This window comes from Pteronotus mesoamericanus, unplaced genomic scaffold (genome assembly GCF_021234165.1).
Source record: "Pteronotus mesoamericanus isolate MK-2021 breed Mesoamerican mustached bat unplaced genomic scaffold, CSHL_Meso_final contig_702, whole genome shotgun sequence".
Taxonomy (NCBI): Eukaryota; Metazoa; Chordata; class Mammalia; order Chiroptera; family Mormoopidae; genus Pteronotus; species Pteronotus mesoamericanus.
The window spans coordinates 7,120,145-7,136,765 of NW_026555239.1; the positions used below are offsets into that span (position 1 = coordinate 7,120,145).

General features: G+C 66.6%; 2 protein-coding genes across 4 annotated transcripts; one reads left to right on the plus strand and one right to left on the minus strand.

Annotated features, from left to right (window-relative positions):
- ALG12 (ALG12 alpha-1,6-mannosyltransferase) lies at window positions 1-8,609 on the minus strand. Of its 3 annotated transcripts, none has more exons than XM_054582509.1 (10): window positions 8,537-8,609; window positions 6,005-6,339; window positions 5,800-5,932; window positions 4,821-4,994; window positions 3,974-4,168; window positions 3,448-3,551; window positions 2,606-2,829; window positions 1,004-1,173; window positions 843-918; window positions 1-707 (listed from the first exon to the last, which is right to left on the minus strand). In XM_054582509.1, the coding sequence occupies exons 2-10, from the start codon at window positions 6,170-6,172 to the stop codon at window positions 476-478; spliced, it is 1,476 nt and encodes a 491-aa protein (XP_054438484.1). In that variant the 5' UTR covers window positions 6,173-6,339; window positions 8,537-8,609; the 3' UTR covers window positions 1-475. The 3 variants fall into 3 exon arrangements, with proteins under 3 accessions (XP_054438484.1, XP_054438486.1, XP_054438487.1); XM_054582511.1 differs by lacking the exon at window positions 8,537-8,609 and adding an exon at window positions 7,435-7,580; XM_054582512.1 differs by lacking the exon at window positions 3,974-4,168.
- Window positions 8,610-8,948: 339 nt separating this feature from the next.
- On the plus strand, window positions 8,949-16,373 carry CRELD2 (cysteine rich with EGF like domains 2). Its single transcript, XM_054582603.1, has 10 exons — window positions 8,949-9,199; window positions 9,384-9,466; window positions 9,945-10,055; window positions 10,391-10,482; window positions 11,165-11,341; window positions 12,457-12,552; window positions 13,472-13,555; window positions 14,397-14,492; window positions 14,947-15,093; window positions 16,162-16,373. Exons 1-10 carry the CDS (start codon window positions 9,065-9,067, stop codon window positions 16,209-16,211), a joined length of 1,071 nt encoding a protein of 356 aa, XP_054438578.1. The 5' UTR covers window positions 8,949-9,064; the 3' UTR covers window positions 16,212-16,373.
- The last annotated feature ends 248 nt before the right edge of the window (window positions 16,374-16,621 follow it).

The window sequence follows — 16,621 nt, forward strand, 5'->3', positions numbered from 1 at the left end:
AGGATTTACAAATTTTAATTACCATTCCATTTGAACATGTGTACGTGCTAAAATGCCTCTGAAATGGAACCCGTCCCCCTGACTATGAAGGGGAGCCGGCAGCAGCTCAGGATGCAGGTTGGGGGGACGCTGTGCAACAGGGGCAGAGGTCCCAACTTCACAGCTACACACTCCCATGACCTCCCCAAAGGGTGCGCCTTGTTAGGTGCTCTGAGGCCCACCGGCAACAAACATGGTGTGCTGCCCCAAAGCAGCTCCCCAGGGCAGTCTCCTGTTCCTGCGACTGTGCCCAGGCACCTCGTTCTCACTAGCAGTGAGTGGTGTCGATGTGGGGCCTGTGCTCAAGTGTGGCAGTGGGTGGGCTCGGCCTGCCCCCTCAGGCCTGTGTAGGAAGCACGTCACAGTCCTGTGATTGTTTCCCTGTGCTGTCTCGTGCCGGGCGCTGGTGGAGCCCGGTGGACACCATTCGGTCCCCTCAGGAAGGCCTCAGGAGTCTCTCCAGGAGCACCAGCTTTGTCTGCAGGTTGACGTTAAAGGGAGGCAGTCGGGTCAGGTTCAGACTGACCCCAGTGGTGCCTGCGACGCTGGCCAACACCCGGTGAGTGTCCCTGTAGAGGGCCAGGTGCTCGGGGGCCGCCTCCATGAGCAGGTGCGTGTAGGCCAGCATGCGCTGTGACCCGGGCTGCACGTCCTCCCTCTTCTCGTATCTGCAAGACAGGAGCAGGCACGGACTTGTGCCATGGCCCCATACCAGCGCCATCGCCAGGGCGCCTGCAGGGAGCCCGTGCACAGCCCCTGGGAGGAGGGCCGCCACCTACAGTCACATCCCGAAGGGAGCATACCTCCAGGCGCCATTGACCTCCAAAAACCGAGACACGCCTGTCTGCGCAGCAGCCACATCGATGTGCAGGACGACGTCTGCAGAAAACCGTGTGCGCTCAGTTGCACCGCAGCCGGGCACCTCTGGCCCAGGCTGCGGCAGGTCCCCAGACCGAGCACTTACTTGTCCGGGGGGGCACCAGCTCATGCAACCTCTGCATGGCCATGCCACCAGGGTAGTTGTAGTGGGACACGTAAAGGGCTGTGGCCGAGTAGGCAGCGTTCACCACAAGGTGCCCTATCACGAGGAGGGACCCCACTTTATACAGCCAAGACTTCCGGTGGTTGTTCAGCCTGGAAAAGGAGCCGTGTGTTTGGTGGAAAGTGCGTGACAGTAACAGGTGGAAGACATGTCACTGGAAACATAAACTGGCTGGTCGCCTTCACTGAGTCACAAGCTTAATCACCAAGTAGATAAGTTACTAGAGAAAGTGGATAAAATTACCTAAAAATTTTTCTCTGTTAAATTCCACCCAAGATGACAATTTAAAATTGCTATTAGGTTTTGACACATTCTGAGTTATGAGTTACACTGGAGCACAGCCCACGTGCCAAATCCCGAATGCTGCCAGGCTCGTAAGTGAAGCTGACCAGACACGGAAGAACACAGGCCACGACAGAGATCGTGAGGCCCACAGACATAAGAATAAGGTACCTTGGTATTCATCAGCTTCAGAACTCGTCAAATCCTGTACTCGTGAGTGTTCGGCACTTGCCACGAGTTCCAGGGTAAATTAACGACAAGTGCCTGGTCCTTTACGGAGGGAGCTGGTCCCTCTCACCTCAGGGAACCCTTGACCAGACTCGGGTCAGGCGCTGCCGAGCTCTTCTCGACTAGGCCTCGGGCAATGGGGGCTGCAGAGCCTCGGCAGAAACGCTGTCACCCTCGGCTGGTCGCGCTGGGCCTCCCCCGGAGAGCCCCGCCCCGTGGGCGGCTGCCTGACGAAGCCCCGCACGGCCAGCACCCCTGTGTGTTCCAGCCACACCTGGTGACGGGAAGGTGGCCCCTGGGCCACTCACAGGCAGTGACTGCAGAAAGCTCTAAAGGGTAAGTCCCGTCTCTGCCCTTTGAGACACACATCCACCACCCCAACCTTCGCCAAGGACCAGGAATCAATGTTCAGGAAGCACCTCCGCTGCCTTCGCCCCCGTGGGAGGGGAGGGACCTGTGTGCACCGCTGCCTCCTGCCACAGACGTACAGCTTGTCCTCTCAGGTCCCCGACCAACCCACTCCCCCGCACACCGGGCGGTGGCTGGGGACGGCGAGTTCAGCGCCCCGGCACCCTCCCAGCACAGGGCTTCATAGAGACGGGATGTCCTCTGTGCTCACGAGTCCTGACTGCGCCCAGCTGGTGCCCGTAGGCCCTCCTCCCTGAGCCCCCAAGGATGAGCCAGCGTGCCACTCTGGGCAGCCCTTCACCTAACCGGCCAGCCTCGGAGCCTCCCCGCCTGGCCGCCGTAAGTGTCCCGCCCCCAAGTGACCAAGCCCCGAACACCCCGCATGACCATGTGTAGAGAAGCCAGAGGCACACATCCGGATTAACCAAAGACACAGATGGACCAAGCTGAGCCACCGTCGGTGCGCGGCCCATCCTGACCTGGCTTTGGCCCAGCGGCCGTTGCCATGGAGACAGCCAGGGCCGCCCCATGTCTCCTGAGAATTGTCCCCTCTGAGCACCAGCAAAGCTGTGCGCGGAGGGGCCGTGATGCGGCGCCAGCACTCACAGGTAGGCGCAGCCCCGGGCGGCCACGGCGTTGAGCAGGGGGAAGGTGTAGATGATGAAACGCAGCTCCTTGTGCGGGAGCAGCGAGTACAGGGCCACGAAGCCCAGCGCCGGCAGGAGCAGCACCAGGGCCCTTCTGTCCACGAGGCCCAGGGGCACGAAGAGCAGGCTGCTGCCCAGGCCACGGGGCAGGGCCGAGTAGAAGTACCACAGCAGGGGCGAGGTCTGGGTGGGAGGGTTAAGAAGGCCACGGGTCAGCAAGTCATCTGTCCGCTCAGGCCGGCCCAGGCCGGCACAACACGGGAGACACGGCCCTAACAGGTGTCCCTGAGCAGGGTGCCCGTGACCACTCCCCCACCCGTGGACAGAGGCCAGGACCCAGCCTGAGCACCAGCACTGCGTCTAGCAGACGGCGACCTGGGCTGCGCAGGGCTTTGACCTGCCCGTCCTTTTTTCTGTCAAAACAACGGTCCCGAGGCGACGGGCTCCCTGGGGACTCAGCGCGCTGTGCGTTCTCTGTGCCCAAGTGTCCCCCAAGGAGACACTAGGAAGCGGGGTGTCGTAGGGCTAGAGAGGAGCAGGGTCTCCGCAAGCGAGGCGGGTCTTCCACAGGGCAGGCGAGGCGCTGCCACGGCAACACCCCTGGGGCCGCGCCCGCTGGGGCCTCCCATGTGGACGGCGCCGGTCTCGGCGCTCCAGCAACTGCCGCGGCCGCCGCGCACCCGAGTGCCCCAGTCAGGCCCTGCCCGTGTCCCCCCGTCAGGTGTGGCAGCGGCCTGACCGAGGCCAGAGCCGCCGGCCCTCTGCGCAGCGGGCCATCCCACAGCGACAGGTAAAGGATACTCCCCAGTTGGAGCTTTTGTTCTGGATGACATTGTACCAAAGCACAGTTCCTTCTGGCCACACGAGGTAACGCCAAAAATAGGAGTCTACAGCCACCGTCAGTCCTAACAAAGGAAATAAGTTACTCAGGAAAGGATACAACACCTGAAAACTCAGGCAGCCCTGAGTCCTCGGTCACAGGTCTGCGTCCCAACAGAGTGGCCTCGTCCACCCAGCCACCGCGTGCCACCGCTTCATGGGCAGGAGCTGGTGCGTTGGGGCCTCAGGTCCCAGGAGCATCTTCCCATGGGGTCCCGTGACCTGGGTGCAGCCAGAGTAGGGGCGCTGCGGACCGAGGACAGGATGGGGGGCCCCTCGTGGGGACACTCGGGCAGCACGGCAAAGACAGCCGCTTAAAGACATTCTCACGCTGCTCAGTTTATGTAATTTTGTTTAACGACCAAAACCCCAAACCCTCCCAATTTCTCCTCGTGTCTGTGAATGAGACCAAGCACCACCTCCGGTCGGGGCCCCCGCACCGACTCACCGAGGCAGAGCAGGCCGGCGGGCACGGCGCAGCGCAGGGCTTTGGCCACGGACAGCCGCCGGGTGCAGAGCAGCAGCAGCAGCGCGAGGCCCAGGAGCAGGCTCAGCTCAGCCCTGAAGACCAGGATGGCCAGCGCCGAGAGCCGGATGAAGCGGGCCCACCTCTGCTGCAGCCAGGCCGTGAGGGCCAGCAGCACTGCGGACACGGCGAGACGCGGGTGTCTGCCTCCCCTGTGGGGGCCACGCGGAGCCCCCGGGGGACAGCGAACCCTGCTCGGGACCAGGTCCGCCCGCCCGGGGATGTCCCGCCCGGCCCCGGGCCCCGACCCCACGGGCTGCTCCGTCGGAGCCCCCGGCGCCCCACACGCAGCGCCCCCCTCAGCCGACCTCCACTCCGGCCCTGCGCACTGAGGGCGCCCCGTTGGCTCCGCGCGGCTCGCTGTGGCGCTGCACCCCCCCACGTCCAGCAGAGGGCCCCGCCCCAGGCACGGTGAGGGTCAGGCCACTCCTCTGCCAGGTCGGCACAGACCCCCGAACCCACGCCACCCTTGGGCCCCCTGAGGGCCCCCTGTCTGCCTGGGGCGCCCCTAGAACGAGCTGCCCGTCTGCCCGCGGCCCGCTCACCAGGAGGCCTCCCAGGTGCCCCCGTGAGCGCCTGGTTAAGGGGCACCTCGACCCAGCTGGGGGCGGCCGCCACCGCCCGTCGTAGGCTGTCTTGTCACCAGGCGTCCCCACGACACCCCGTGGGGAGCAGCTGTGCCCGGACGCCCACTCACCCGCCACCCGGCAGGTGTGCCGAGCCCAGCAACAGCACGGGCGCATCGGGGGACGTGCCGGCAGCTACATACCCACAGGCAGGGCCAGCACGTTGGGGAGCGTCCGCGTGCAGTAGAACATCAGGTGGAACTGTGTGGCCGTCACCCAGCAGAACACCGTGGCCGCCGTGGCCCCAAACTGTCGCCGCACTTCTTTTTGCAAAGCCCAGAGTCCAGAAATCACTCCGAGTCCGAGGACCGCTCTGACTAAACAAGGACGGTGACCCTGTGTGTGACCAGTACGTCAAGCAGGTCTCACACACTGTGACGTGCAGCGGTCAGTGAGCGACTAGGTGACCCTAAGAGGGGAGTGGTCTTTGGTATTAGAAACAGTCTGGGTGCAGGGGCAGCAGCCTGGACCCCGGTGCACGGCCCCAGGGCTCCACCGGGACCGCGAGGCCCAGGCCAGGGTGGGCAGTGTCGGTCCTCAATGACCAGCTCGGCACTGGCACCAGAGACCCCCGCGCGGCCCGCCCAGCCGCCCTGCGTGGCCGCCCTGCTCTCCTACGCTGCCCTCCCAGGGGCGCCGCCGCCCCTCCGCTGGGGCCTGACTCTGTCACCGCGCCATCAAGCCAGACAGACTCGCTCTGAGGACGCCTGCATCTGCTGGGGAAACGCGGGAGCCGCCTGGGTTGGGATGCAATGAAATCGCGCTGAAGCGGAAAGGCAGTGACCACGGGCCGGAAAGTGAGGCCGCGGAGCTCTGTGCAGCCAGGTTTTTAAACTGAGGCCGGAAGAAGACCCAGAAGGATCTGCACGGGCAACCTCTGGGTGGGAGGGTGCCGACACGCTCATTTCACAGTCACGGGAGGCGCGCGATTCCCCGTCCCAGGTCACTCCCCGGAAAGGGCCGATGGCCGCTTTGCCAGTGCTCCGAACTGCCACGCTGAGTGACCGAGGACGGCCAAGATCTACAGGCAAGACACCGCTGAGGGAGCCTCCAGCTGGCTGGCTGAGGTCACCAGACCTCACGATGGTTCTTCTGTCCCCCTGCAAAGGCCCCCATCCTTACCTGTCAGTTGAGAATAGAATTTGGACGATCCCAGCAGCGAGAGCACGCAGACCGCAGGGCTGGACAGCACTGCGATCGCCAGTGGCCCGAGGAATGTCCTGGGGACCACGCCCGGGAACTCCAGGTGGTCGTACTGCAGGGGGAGGGCAAGGTCAGCAGAGGCCCCGGGGCTCAGGGAGGCCACGGCCGTAGGCGCAGGACTCACCTGCTCAACCTGCAGCCGGTGGTAGAGCAGGTCGTGCGCGGCCTGCAGGCTGAAGCTCTCCTCCACCTTGGTATAGGGGCAGGCGGCCAGGTGGACGGCGGCCACGGCGGCCAGCAGCCCCAGCAGCCAGCGCTGCCTGCCAGAGCCCGGCGGCCTCCCCCTGGCCATGCCGGGCTCCTCCGCACGCCCTGTGCCGTCAGCCGTCAGCACTGCCTCTCTGGGGGCGTTTCACAGCGAAGACGGAAACTCCCAAGGTTCAGAAATCACTCTTGAGGCACCATCGGGGAGACGTGGGTGGAGGATAAGCAGGAACGCTTGTCGCCACTCCTGTGAGTCTACAGATACACGAAACGTTTTTACAGAAACGTGCTTGAGTGACGCCCTGATTTTAACTGGCTGCGTTACACTAAGCTGGGTATTTCTCCGGCAAGAAAGACTTCGGTTACAGACCCTGAGTTTAGTTCTGCATCACGTGGCCGGCCCCTGAGGGCAGGGCGCCCAAACCCAGCTTGGCCCCCGAGGTCCCGGTCAAGGGTCTGGGCGGAGGCTGCGAGAGAGCAGAGAGGGGCGCAGGGCAACCGGAGAGGCCCCTGCGCCCGACACTGGGCGGGGCTGTGGACGCCCCTCCTGCTGCCTTCTCAACTGCCTGAGCGCCACGTGGAGCCCCCACTGGTACCAAGCTGGTCACGAAAGTGAGTATGTGCGTGGGAACAGGAGGCTGTGTCCTCGAGGGGTTCGGATGGATGTGCCTGCACTGGAGCACCCAGAGGCCAACAGGGCGACGGGGGGCTGGGGGGGCGTTATGCGTCCAGGCAGCTTCCGTCTGGAAGACCTAGACCTGTCAAATGGGGGACGAAAGATGGCAACTTCGTCTTTGTATTTCTGGCTTTTCTTTAAACAGGTCTGTTGTGCTTGATGAAAACCAGAAGGGCGGGAAGAAAAAGGAGCGTGAGCCGCGGTGCCGTCCGCTGAAGCTACTTTTTGGTTGGAGGGGGGTTTAAGGAGTTGGCCCTCCCCCTCCACAGCAAGGGGGGACTCAACAAGTGAGGAAAACCTGTAGGTGAGAAGGACCGGGAATCTCCTGGCTTTGGTCAAGCGAGGTGGGGGAGGCGAGGGGGGCAGGCTGTCATAATCCAAGCCACCCAGACAACGCAGTGCCCCTTGCAAGTGACTTCCATCTTCCAAATTTAAAAACACCCACGGGAATAGGTGCTGCTCCTTTGTGTCTTTCTAAAACAGAAGCTCCTGCAGTGCGGGGTTTGCCAGGTTTGTTTCTCCCCCCACCCACCCCACCCCCGCCAGGGGCCACCTCGGCGAGGAGACCGGGCCCTGGTCCCCAGGGAAGCGCAGAAACGTGCTGGATGGAAGGCGCCTTCGACCACCCCGCTGTGGGTTTCTGTCCCGTGGGCAGGGCCACTAGGCGGACTCACGGCTCTACCAGCAGAGCCCGGCGCTCAGCACACCAGCTGAAGGAATTTGGTGAAAATGCTTAAGCGTGGCTGCCCTCGCAGCAGCTCGTTTCCGGTGAGGGTATGCTGATGCTTTAATCCCCACGAAGCCAAAAGCAGAGAACACCCACATGGTACTCTGTTCCTCTTACTGTTTCACGGGGGGAAAAAAAGAGTTTAAGGAAACAGAAAGCCGGGAGCTGGGGAAACCGCTGCACAAGGCCTGCTTGGCAGGAACCCGCCACGGCTCAGGCAGGTCCCCGAAGACCCCGCCTGCGCCACGGCTCCGAGGACGGTCCCCTGTGCGCACAACTCGGCCGCTGCCAAGCTCCAGGGCCTTCTCACCCACAGGACAGCGTGACCGAGGGCAGAAGCCGACGGCCAAGCAGCTCTTGCGCAAGGCACGGGGAGCGTCTGGCCTCAGGCAGACGCTCCCAGGACCGTGGGACGACGCGGGACCTCAGCAGCAGAGGACCCAGGGCCACCCCACCCCCGGACTCCGGAGGGTGGGCGACGCTAGTCCGCACTGGTACGCGCTGCTCGTCAAGCACCCACGTGCTGACACCGGCCCTTCTAGGGAACCACGGCCTCTGGGGCCAGGAATGAGCTCCCAGGGTCTCTGCTCCCCTCGATGCGGAATCTGGGGCCTCTACTGAAACAGGTCAAACCCGACGTGCCAAGGGTTAGCCCCTCGGCTGCAAACACAAACGATCCGGCGAAAATCGGGCCGGCTGCCAGCCGAACACCGGCGAAAACTGTGTGTCATGTGCAGTTCTTCCTTCTGGCAAGTACGTCCTACGGGGACCCCGGAAAGGCTCATCTCCGTTCTCCTCGCCGAAACCACGGCTCCAGGACCCTTCGCCGGGGCACCTGGGGAAACGCAGCTTCCAGGGCCCCGCAAGGCACTCCTCCGGCCCCAGGTGAGGGGTCCGGGCCCGGGTGAGGAGCCCGGCCCCAGGCGGGGAGGCCCGGCGGCCGTCCCACGTGAGCACGCACAGAAAGGCCGGAGGAGCGCAGCGTACGCTTCACCTCGGGGTCCCCGCCGCCCATCCCGAGAGCCCCGGTCGCGGCAGCGCACGCTTACCACGCGCGACTAAGAGGCCGTTCCCCGCAGCGCGGCTGTCCCGGCGGGCCCGGCTGCCCTCGGCCGGAAGAGGGGAAGCGGAAGCCGAGGACGGAGGCGAAGCCCTTGCCCGAACCTAACATGGCCACCAAAGCCTAGCCGTCGTCTCAGCGGGCGCCCTTCTTGCCCGGAGTAAAAATGGCCGTCGCGGGCGCTCTCGGCGGCCGGGAGCGAGGGGTGGGCTCGGACCTCCACGCCCCCCTCCCCATCCCTTCCCAGCGGGATGCTGACCCGGGACCTTCCTATTGGTCACTTCTCGTGGCGAGCCCTGATTGGCCCACATGGGGACGGGAAGGGCTCTCCCGACCAATAGCGGTGCGAGGGATGGCGGGGGGCGGGGTCCCGCCCGGCGCCGTCAAGTAGCCCCGGGAACTGCCGGCGCCGGTGAGCCGGTGGGCGGCCGGAGGCCGGAGCGCTCGGCCGTTCCCGCCCGACCTCGGCCGTTGCCCGCGCGGCCGCGTCCTCGCAGCGCTGCCCGCTCGGCCCGCCATGTGCCCGACTTCCCCGGCCGCTCTGGGGCTGCTGCTGCTGCTGCTGCTGGGGCTGTTGCTGCTGCCCGGCGAGGCCGCCCAGAAGCCGACGCCCTGCCAGAGCTGCCGGGAGCTGGTGGACAAGTTCAACCAGGTGGGCCTGCAGCGCGGGACCCAGAGCCGGCGGGCGCGGGCCCCGGAGCGCGGGACGCGGAGCCCGGGACGCAGGACCCGGAGCTGGGGTTGGCCCACGCTGGACCTGGGTTCCCCCGTATGGGCGGGGGTCACCCCAACGCGGACCGGCGCGCTGAAGCCTCCCGCCCACGCTCTCCCCGCAGGGAATGGTGGACACGGCCAAGAAGAACTTCGGCGGTGGGAACACGGCGTGGGAGGAGAAGTCGCTGTCCAAGTATGAATTCAGGTGGGTGCCCCCCTGCTCTGAGCCCTTGCGTGTTCCTGCGAGCATCGTCACCCTCGTGCATGACGGGCACAGAGGGCCCCTTCAGGGCGGCCACCTGTTCTCTGGCCTGGGACTGACCCACTGGCCCCGAACTGGCCTTTTGGCTTTCCAGCCACACGACGAACTTGGTGGTCTCTCAAAGATGTACGCTGGGACGGGTCCCACGCACACTCCCCCTCTGTCTGGAGCTTCAGCGTTTCCCCTGGGGACCCACCCCGCCCTCCGTCACCCTGAGGATCAAGAGGCCTCCCTGGCTCCCCACGTCCCCTCGAGTTCTAGTCTCCACGTGGCACCCACGATCCCCAGCCCCAGTCGCTGTGTTTGTCGCGGGCCTTTTTCACTAACGTGGCCCGTAGCTCCCGCCAGGCACCTGGTGGGTGGGCGCCTGGGGCGGGCGCCGCTGTGGGGCGCGCTGACCCAGGCCGCGGCCGTGTTGCAGCGAGGTCCGCCTCCTGGAGATCGTGGAGGGCCTGTGTGGGAGCAGCGACTTCGAGTGCAACCGCCTGGTGGAGGAGCACGAGGAGCTGCTGGAAGCCTGGTGGCTGCGTCTGTGAGTGCGGCCCCCCCACCCCGTCCTCCCAGGGGCGGGGGGGGGGGTGCCAAAACCACCCCTTTGTTTTGAACGCGTCCTTCTGAGAGAATTTCAGCCTCAGGAAAGTTACAAACACAGCACAGAGTGTCCACACACCTGTTTTCCGTCTCACTCCTGTTACCTCCTTTACGCCCTTAGTGTGCATTGAAAATGAGGAAGTTCCTGAAGAGTGTTCGCACCTGGCTGTCCCTCCCCAGGTGTCGCGACACCTGGCGCCCCCGTTGCAGGGAGCTGCGTTTTTGCCTCGAAGAAATCAGTCCTGTGGGAGTTAACGAAGCTTTTTAAACCCTTAGGAAGAAGGAGCACCCTGACTTATTTGAATGGTTTTGTGTGAAAACGCTGAAAGTTTGCTGCTCTCCGGGAACTTACGGGCCAGAATGCCTTGGTAGGTGTTTCTCGGGGAGACCCTGGTGTCCCCCGTCCGATTCCCAGTGGGCAGAAGCACGGGAGGGGGCCGGGGCGCCGCCGCCTCTGCGCCCAGCTGGGCACCCTTCCCAAGCCACTTCCCTGGTGTCCCCAGGAGTGCGGGGCGGCGGCTCCTGCGGCCCCCACACAGCTCCGCTCCCATCAGAGGCCCGGGTGTGGGAGGCCAGGGCCAGGGGTGTCCGCGGGTAAGTCAGGGCTCAGCCACACCTTGCTTTGGGGCATCACCAAAGTCACCCCTGTGGTCAGCTGGGTCATGCAGCACCGTGTTTGAGGTGAGACCCTCTTACCGGCCACAGCCACCCCCGCCTGCCTTTCCTGCGGTCGCACGGACAGGTGTCCGCGGTGGGACGGTCTTGCTGTCCGTGCAGCTCCCCGCACCCCGGGGGTGAGCACCCTCGTCCCAGGTTTCAGGGGAGGCCGCCCGGACACCCTCGTCAGGCTCCTGGGTCCCCGTGTCCTCAGAGCCGTGCTAGCTTTAGGGGCGGCCTAGGGTCTGGGTTTTAGCCTGAGACCCGAAGCCTTATTTCAGCCACGCATCAAGCAAGTGAAGGAGCGCCCCCCCACCCCCGAGCCAGAGCCCTCGCCCCGCGCGCGGCCCCCTCCCCGCCCTGCCCGCACTGACGGCGGCTGGGCCCCCACAGCGTGCCAGGGCGGGTCTGAGCGGCCCTGCAGCGGGAACGGCCGCTGCAGCGGAGACGGCAGCCGGCAAGGGGACGGGTCCTGCCAGTGCCACCCCGGGTACCGCGGGGCTCTGTGCGCCGACTGCGTGGATGGCTACTTCAGCTCGCTGAGGAACGAGACGCACAGCGTGTGCACAGGTAACACGGCAGCGCCCTGTCCGCGGGGGGGCGGTCCCTCCCAGAGGCCCGGCCGCGGTCAGGGCAGGGCCTGCGCATCTCCTACGCTGGACGTTCAGGACCAGGGGAAAGGACGAGACGAGCACCCTGCGGTGGCCCCACTTCCTGTCCCTCAACAACCCCCAGAGGAGACGAGTGTCGCTGCTCTCCCGACGGCCTTGTGGAGAGGACCCGGGGGACGGCAGCTCTGTGACCCCCCTCCCCACCTTACACTCGCGACCCGGCTCTGATGCGCCCCCCTGCGGCCCTCCCACCGGGCCGCCGGCCGTGGGCGCCCTGCTGGGCGTCCCTGGGAGCCACGCGGCTGCGGGGGCCGGCGCAGCCCGCTGCCCCTCAGGCTGAGCGCCGGAGGGCGTGGAGACGGTGCCGAGCCCGGCCCGCCCCCCCCAACGAGACGGGTGGGCAGGCGGCACAGGTGAGAGCTGGACACCCAGAGGCCACGAGGCGTGACCCCCTGGCCTTGGGTCCCTTCTGGAGAGCACGCCAGCGTGGCTGCCCCTGTGTGGGGTAAGGGGGGTCAGCCCCTCACCTTGCCCCCCGTGGAATTTGGCACAGGCAGGCCCTGTGGGCTGGATCGGCCTCTGGCCGTTGGGTGGCCCGGGCTGCCTTCCGCTGACGCACCAGCCCAGGGCGAGTGAGCGCTCAGGGTGGCTCGCTGACCGGCTCGCTCGGGTGGGTTATGAAGACGCAGCGGCGGCCAGAGTGGCGGCCTTGGCAGCACTTTCCCGTGGGTGCCCTCTGACGTGCTCTGCAGCCGCCCCGGCTGTCCCACGCAGTCGGTGTGGGCGACCGTTCTCCGATGCCCCCCGGCCGGACGCCAGTGCACGGGGGCCAGCCCAGCCGGGCTGTGGGATGTCCCCTCCCGGTCCTGTTGCTGGAGAGACGCCATGTGTGAGCGGCGAAGCCCCATGCGCTGTTATGAACCAGAGGAGCGCGGTTTTCTGTCCTTAAAGGAACCTTGCTTTCCTGGGAGTTTTTTGCTCGTTTTCGGTTTTTGCCTTCACCCCGCTGGACGCGAACCCCTCACTTCTGAAACGCCCTCTGCGGCGTGTTGACTGTCCTGCTCTGCCTTCCAGCCTGTGACGAGTCCTGCAAGACGTGCACGGGCCCGACCAACAGGGACTGCGCGGAGTGCACGGCGGGCTGGGCCGCGGAGGACGGCGCCTGCGTGGGTGAGCCGCCCCCGCCCCCGCCCCCGCCCCCCACTGCCCCACGGGCTCTGCGCCATCCTTCCCGGGCGGGCTACCTTGGACCCTCAGCCCCGGGGGGGACCCGCGGAGAAGGTGACCCTGGTCCCCTGCGTCACGTTTTCACGGCCCCGGGACACGCGTGGCTCGCCCGCGGCTGGCTGCAGGCGGACCTGCCACTTTGAGGAAGGAGCCCCATGGCCGCCTTCCGCCCGCTGCAGCCCCCGCGGGGCTGGGAGGGCGGCCCCTCGGCCCGTTGTCCATGCTGTCAGGGCCCAGGCCCTGGCCTCGCGAGAGACAGATGAGGCCGGCGGAGGCTGGGGTGGCACGCGGCCTGACCGGTGGGCACTCAGCACAGTGGCACAGGCGGGTCTTGCTGGTCTCAGATGCCCCGAGTCCCCGGGCTGGGGAGCCGCCCTTGTGAGCCCAGCGGTCACCGTGCTCCTGACCTGCCGCTACCCCGGGCACGTCACCCCGCCCGCCCAGCCTGGTGGCCTTGCAGCATCTCAGAGCCCCACGCCATGGCCGACAGGAAGGCCGGAGGGGCGGCAGGGGGAGGCAGCCGCCCTCCGCGCACACAGTGCCGGCGGCATCGGTGACGGCCCCCGTTGGGGCTGCTGAGCCCTGGGCCAGCCGGACCACGTGCCCCCCGCCCCCCACCACCACAGGACGCAGGCCCAACGTGTGCAGGCCGTGGGGCAGGAGGGTGCTCCCAGCAACCCCTGCCTCGTGGCACCAAGGGTCCCTTGTCCCCACCCCTGCACGTAAGAGGCCACATGACCATGAAGGCTCGTCCTGCACACAGTGGTCACTTCCGTCCCTGGCCGTGGGGTGTATTAGGTGACCAGGTGCGTGGTCCGGACGGGGCGGGGCCGGCCGCTCACAGCTGCGCCCTGTGTTGCAGACGTGGACGAGTGCGCGGCGGAGACGCCGCCCTGCAGCCCACAGCAGTACTGCGAGAACGTCGGCGGCTCCTTCAGCTGCGAAGGTGCGGGGTGGCGCCGTCTGCCCCCTCTTCCCCACGCGTGGCGTCTCAGCGCAGCTGTGCACACTCTCTAAGGGAGCCGTGCAAGCGAGAGATGTTTGCTGTGGCCGAGTCGGAACATCGGAACAGGTTGAAAAGAGGATGATAGGAAAGACCACCGATGCCAAGGGGCGGGGCCTGCGCGTGCGGAGCGCGCTCCCCGCCCCTGCCCACAGGCCCCACGGGCTGCACACGGGGCCTCGGTGGCGGCCGCCCACGCGTCGCCGTCGTTTTCTGTGTCGAGCTCAGGGTTTCGGAGCGCGCCACCACGCCCCAGCGCCCTCAGCGGTCCGTGACGCCGCGCGTCGGATGTGGTTCCCCACAGCTCCGGGCTGTGGGTCCTCGCGGAGGGAGTTTTCACGTTCGAAGGGTGTGGGTTTGAGGGCCACAGGGCACCCGGCACGGCTGTGCCAGTGCAAGGGCTGCCTGTCCCCCGGGTCGGGGACAGCGCGGGGCGCCCGGCATGTGGCAGTGACGACGCGGTCCGCTGTTGCTGCTGACCCCCCAGCCGGCAAGTTGAGCAACCTCAGCAGCTTCCGGGGTGGGGGTTGGGAGGGACGCAGCCCCGCAGGTTCCCCGGAGGTTCAGAGACGGGCAGTGCTGGGGAGCTCCCCGCTGTCCCCTGTCTGTGCCTGGGCTCCTGGGGGCGTGTCCTTCACCAGGAGCTGGAGGCGCTCCGTCAGCGCCCTCGGGACGGGCGAGGGGACACCGGCTCTTGGGCGCCAGGGCCTCGTGCTGTGGTCTGACCCCGCGTTGCTGCCTGAGGCTGGTCTGCTGTTGTCACAGTTCTTTCTCCTGTTCCTAGAATGCGATGCCACCTGTGTGGGCTGCACGGGGAAGGGCCCAGGCCAGTGTAAAGAGTGCATCCCCGGCCACAGCAGGGAGAGCGGCCAGTGTGCAGGTCAGGGCGCCGTCTGGGCTGGCTCGGGGGGGCCTCCCAAGGGGCCGCGGGGCTCGAGGCCCAGGCCCTCCCTGCAGGCCCCGCTCCTCACGCTTCTCCAATCCCTGGGGGGTCTCACAGGACGCAGAAGCAGAGGTCGGGTGCAGGGCCGCCTCGGCTGCCCCGGGCGCACACACTGCTGCCGCCGACCGCCAGCCCTGCACCCTCGGTGCCTGTCCGCTTGGCTGGCGCGGCCGGGGTCGCGGCCCGGGCCCGCCTGCCTGCCCGTCCACCCGGGCTGCCTCCTGTCTGCTTTTCTCCCCAAGAGTCCCGATTTTTGAGGTGTGGGCTCAGTCCTCCCCCGTTCCTGTCTCCCGTTGGCGCTTCCAAGCTCTGCTCCTGTGTGTGAGGGGCCTCGCTGTCCGTGCTGCGTCCGCTGAATGCGGCGACTCACTCTGGGGACGTTCTGTTTCAGACATAGACGAGTGCTCACTGCCAGAAAAGGCGTGCGTGCGGGAAAACGAGAACTGCTACAACACGCCCGGGAGCTACGTCTGCGTGTGTCCCGAAGGCTTCGAGGAGACGGAGGACGCCTGTGTGCCGGCACAGCCAGCGGGGGACGGTGAGTGGGGTGGGGCGCTGGTCTGGGCGGTGACCTCGAGGTTCCTGGAAGACCAGCGCGAGGCTCCTCTGTGGGGACAAGGCGCAGGAGGAGCTCCCTGCGCAGATGGGCGGAGGGACATGCAAAGTGAGGTCACTGAAGCGTCAAAGTCTCCCCACCCTGCCCAGAAGGACCCACGCGGCGGGGGGTGACGGAGCAGGGGCGGAAGGCTCGCGCACACAGGCGGCATCGCGCACACAGTGCCGTCTCCGCAGAGCCTCCCGGGCACGCAGGCCGCTGTGCCGGTGCCGGTGCCGGACCCAGGACCCAGGACCCAGGACCCAGGACCCAGGACCCAGGACCCAGGACCCAGGGGCCTGGCGCTCCCTCTGAAGCCTGCAGGGCTGGGTCCTTCCCGGCTGTCCCTGCTCCTGGCTGTCCCTGCTCCTGGCTGTCCCTGCTCCTGGCTGTCCCTGCTCCTGGTGGCTGCTGGTCCTCGGCTGGTCCCTTCCTCTCGGGGGTGGGACGCCAGCGTCTTTTGGGGACACGGTTCTCCCTGAGAAGTCCTCAGCACGTGGAAAGAGTCACAGAGACCTGGCTAGGACTTTCCCAGAGAGGGTGAGCTGGGGCTCAGACCCCAGAAGCTGCCCACGTCCCGAGCAGGACCCGAAAGCGCATCCACGTGCAGGCATGTGGCGGGGCGCCCGGGGCGCAGGGCCCCTCGCGCAGCGGAACTGGCGACCGGCAGAGGACGGCCCCGCCCGTCGCTGGCTGCTCCCGGCCTGCACGTCCCCGTCGGCACCGGCTGCTCGGCCCCCACCTTTGCTCGGGGTCCTGTCCTGTCCGGGCTGCCTCAGGGGCGCCTCCCCCGCTCCCAGCCGCTGCCGCCCACCCCTGGCTCTGGGGGGCCTCCGGGCCATGGGTCCTGCCTGGACGAGCCCCGCCCTTGGCTGCTGTGTCCGCAGGGGGCTGGCCGGTCCCCTGGGGCTGGCCGGTCCCCTGGGGCTGTGGGTGGCGACCTTGTGGACACGCCCTCAGAGCCGTCCCTGCTGGTGGTTCACGGAGCGTCCTGTGCGTGTTCTCTGACAGCAGCCACAGAGGACCGCCCCACACAGCTGCCCCCCCATGAAGACTTGTGAGGCGCATCGGGAGTCGGGAGCCAGACCTGCCCTTTAAGTTATTTAGACTGACGACCTGGAAGCCCGGCCCGCACCTACAGGGTGGCAGGAGAAGCTGCCTTCAACATGGCTGATGCTCATTCGACCCTTTAAAAAGCTGCATTTTTGGTTCTCTTCAACAAATTTGTATATTTTGATACCATTCTTTATAATAAAACTCACGCGGGAAGGCAGGCCCCGAAGAGGCGCGGCTTTGTCGCGGGCAGGCAGCGGGGTGCTGTGCGGTGGCGTCGGCCTCCCGCGGCTCAGCCTGCCCTGCCAGGGCGGAGAGGGCTGGCCGCCGAGCTCTGGGGGGCACAGCGAGGCGGGGCAGCCCTGCTGTCTCGAGGGGGCCCCCCCAGAGCGAGCTGTGGAGGGACCCACACAGCAGG

Excerpts from the sequence above, each read along its gene's own strand:
- ALG12 (XM_054582509.1), bottom strand. The coding sequence starts at position 6,172 with ATGGCCAGGGGGAGGCCGCCGGGCTCTGGCAGGCAGCGCTGGCTGCTG. Across the intron at positions 4,169-4,820 it reads CGTGCTGGCCCTGCCTGTGG|TGCTGCTGGCCCTCACGGCC; the intron begins GTATGTAGCTGC and ends CCGTGTCCGCAG. Across the intron at positions 708-842 it reads GAGGTCAATGGCGCCTGGAG|ATACGAGAAGAGGGAGGACG; the intron begins GTATGCTCCCTT and ends CCTGTCTTGCAG.
- CRELD2 (XM_054582603.1), top strand. The coding sequence starts at position 9,065 with ATGTGCCCGACTTCCCCGGCCGCTCTGGGGCTGCTGCTGCTGCTGCTG. Across the intron at positions 10,056-10,390 it reads GAAGCCTGGTGGCTGCGTCT|GAAGAAGGAGCACCCTGACT; the intron begins GTGAGTGCGGCC and ends TTAAACCCTTAG. Across the intron at positions 11,342-12,456 it reads GACGCACAGCGTGTGCACAG|CCTGTGACGAGTCCTGCAAG; the intron begins GTAACACGGCAG and ends TCTGCCTTCCAG.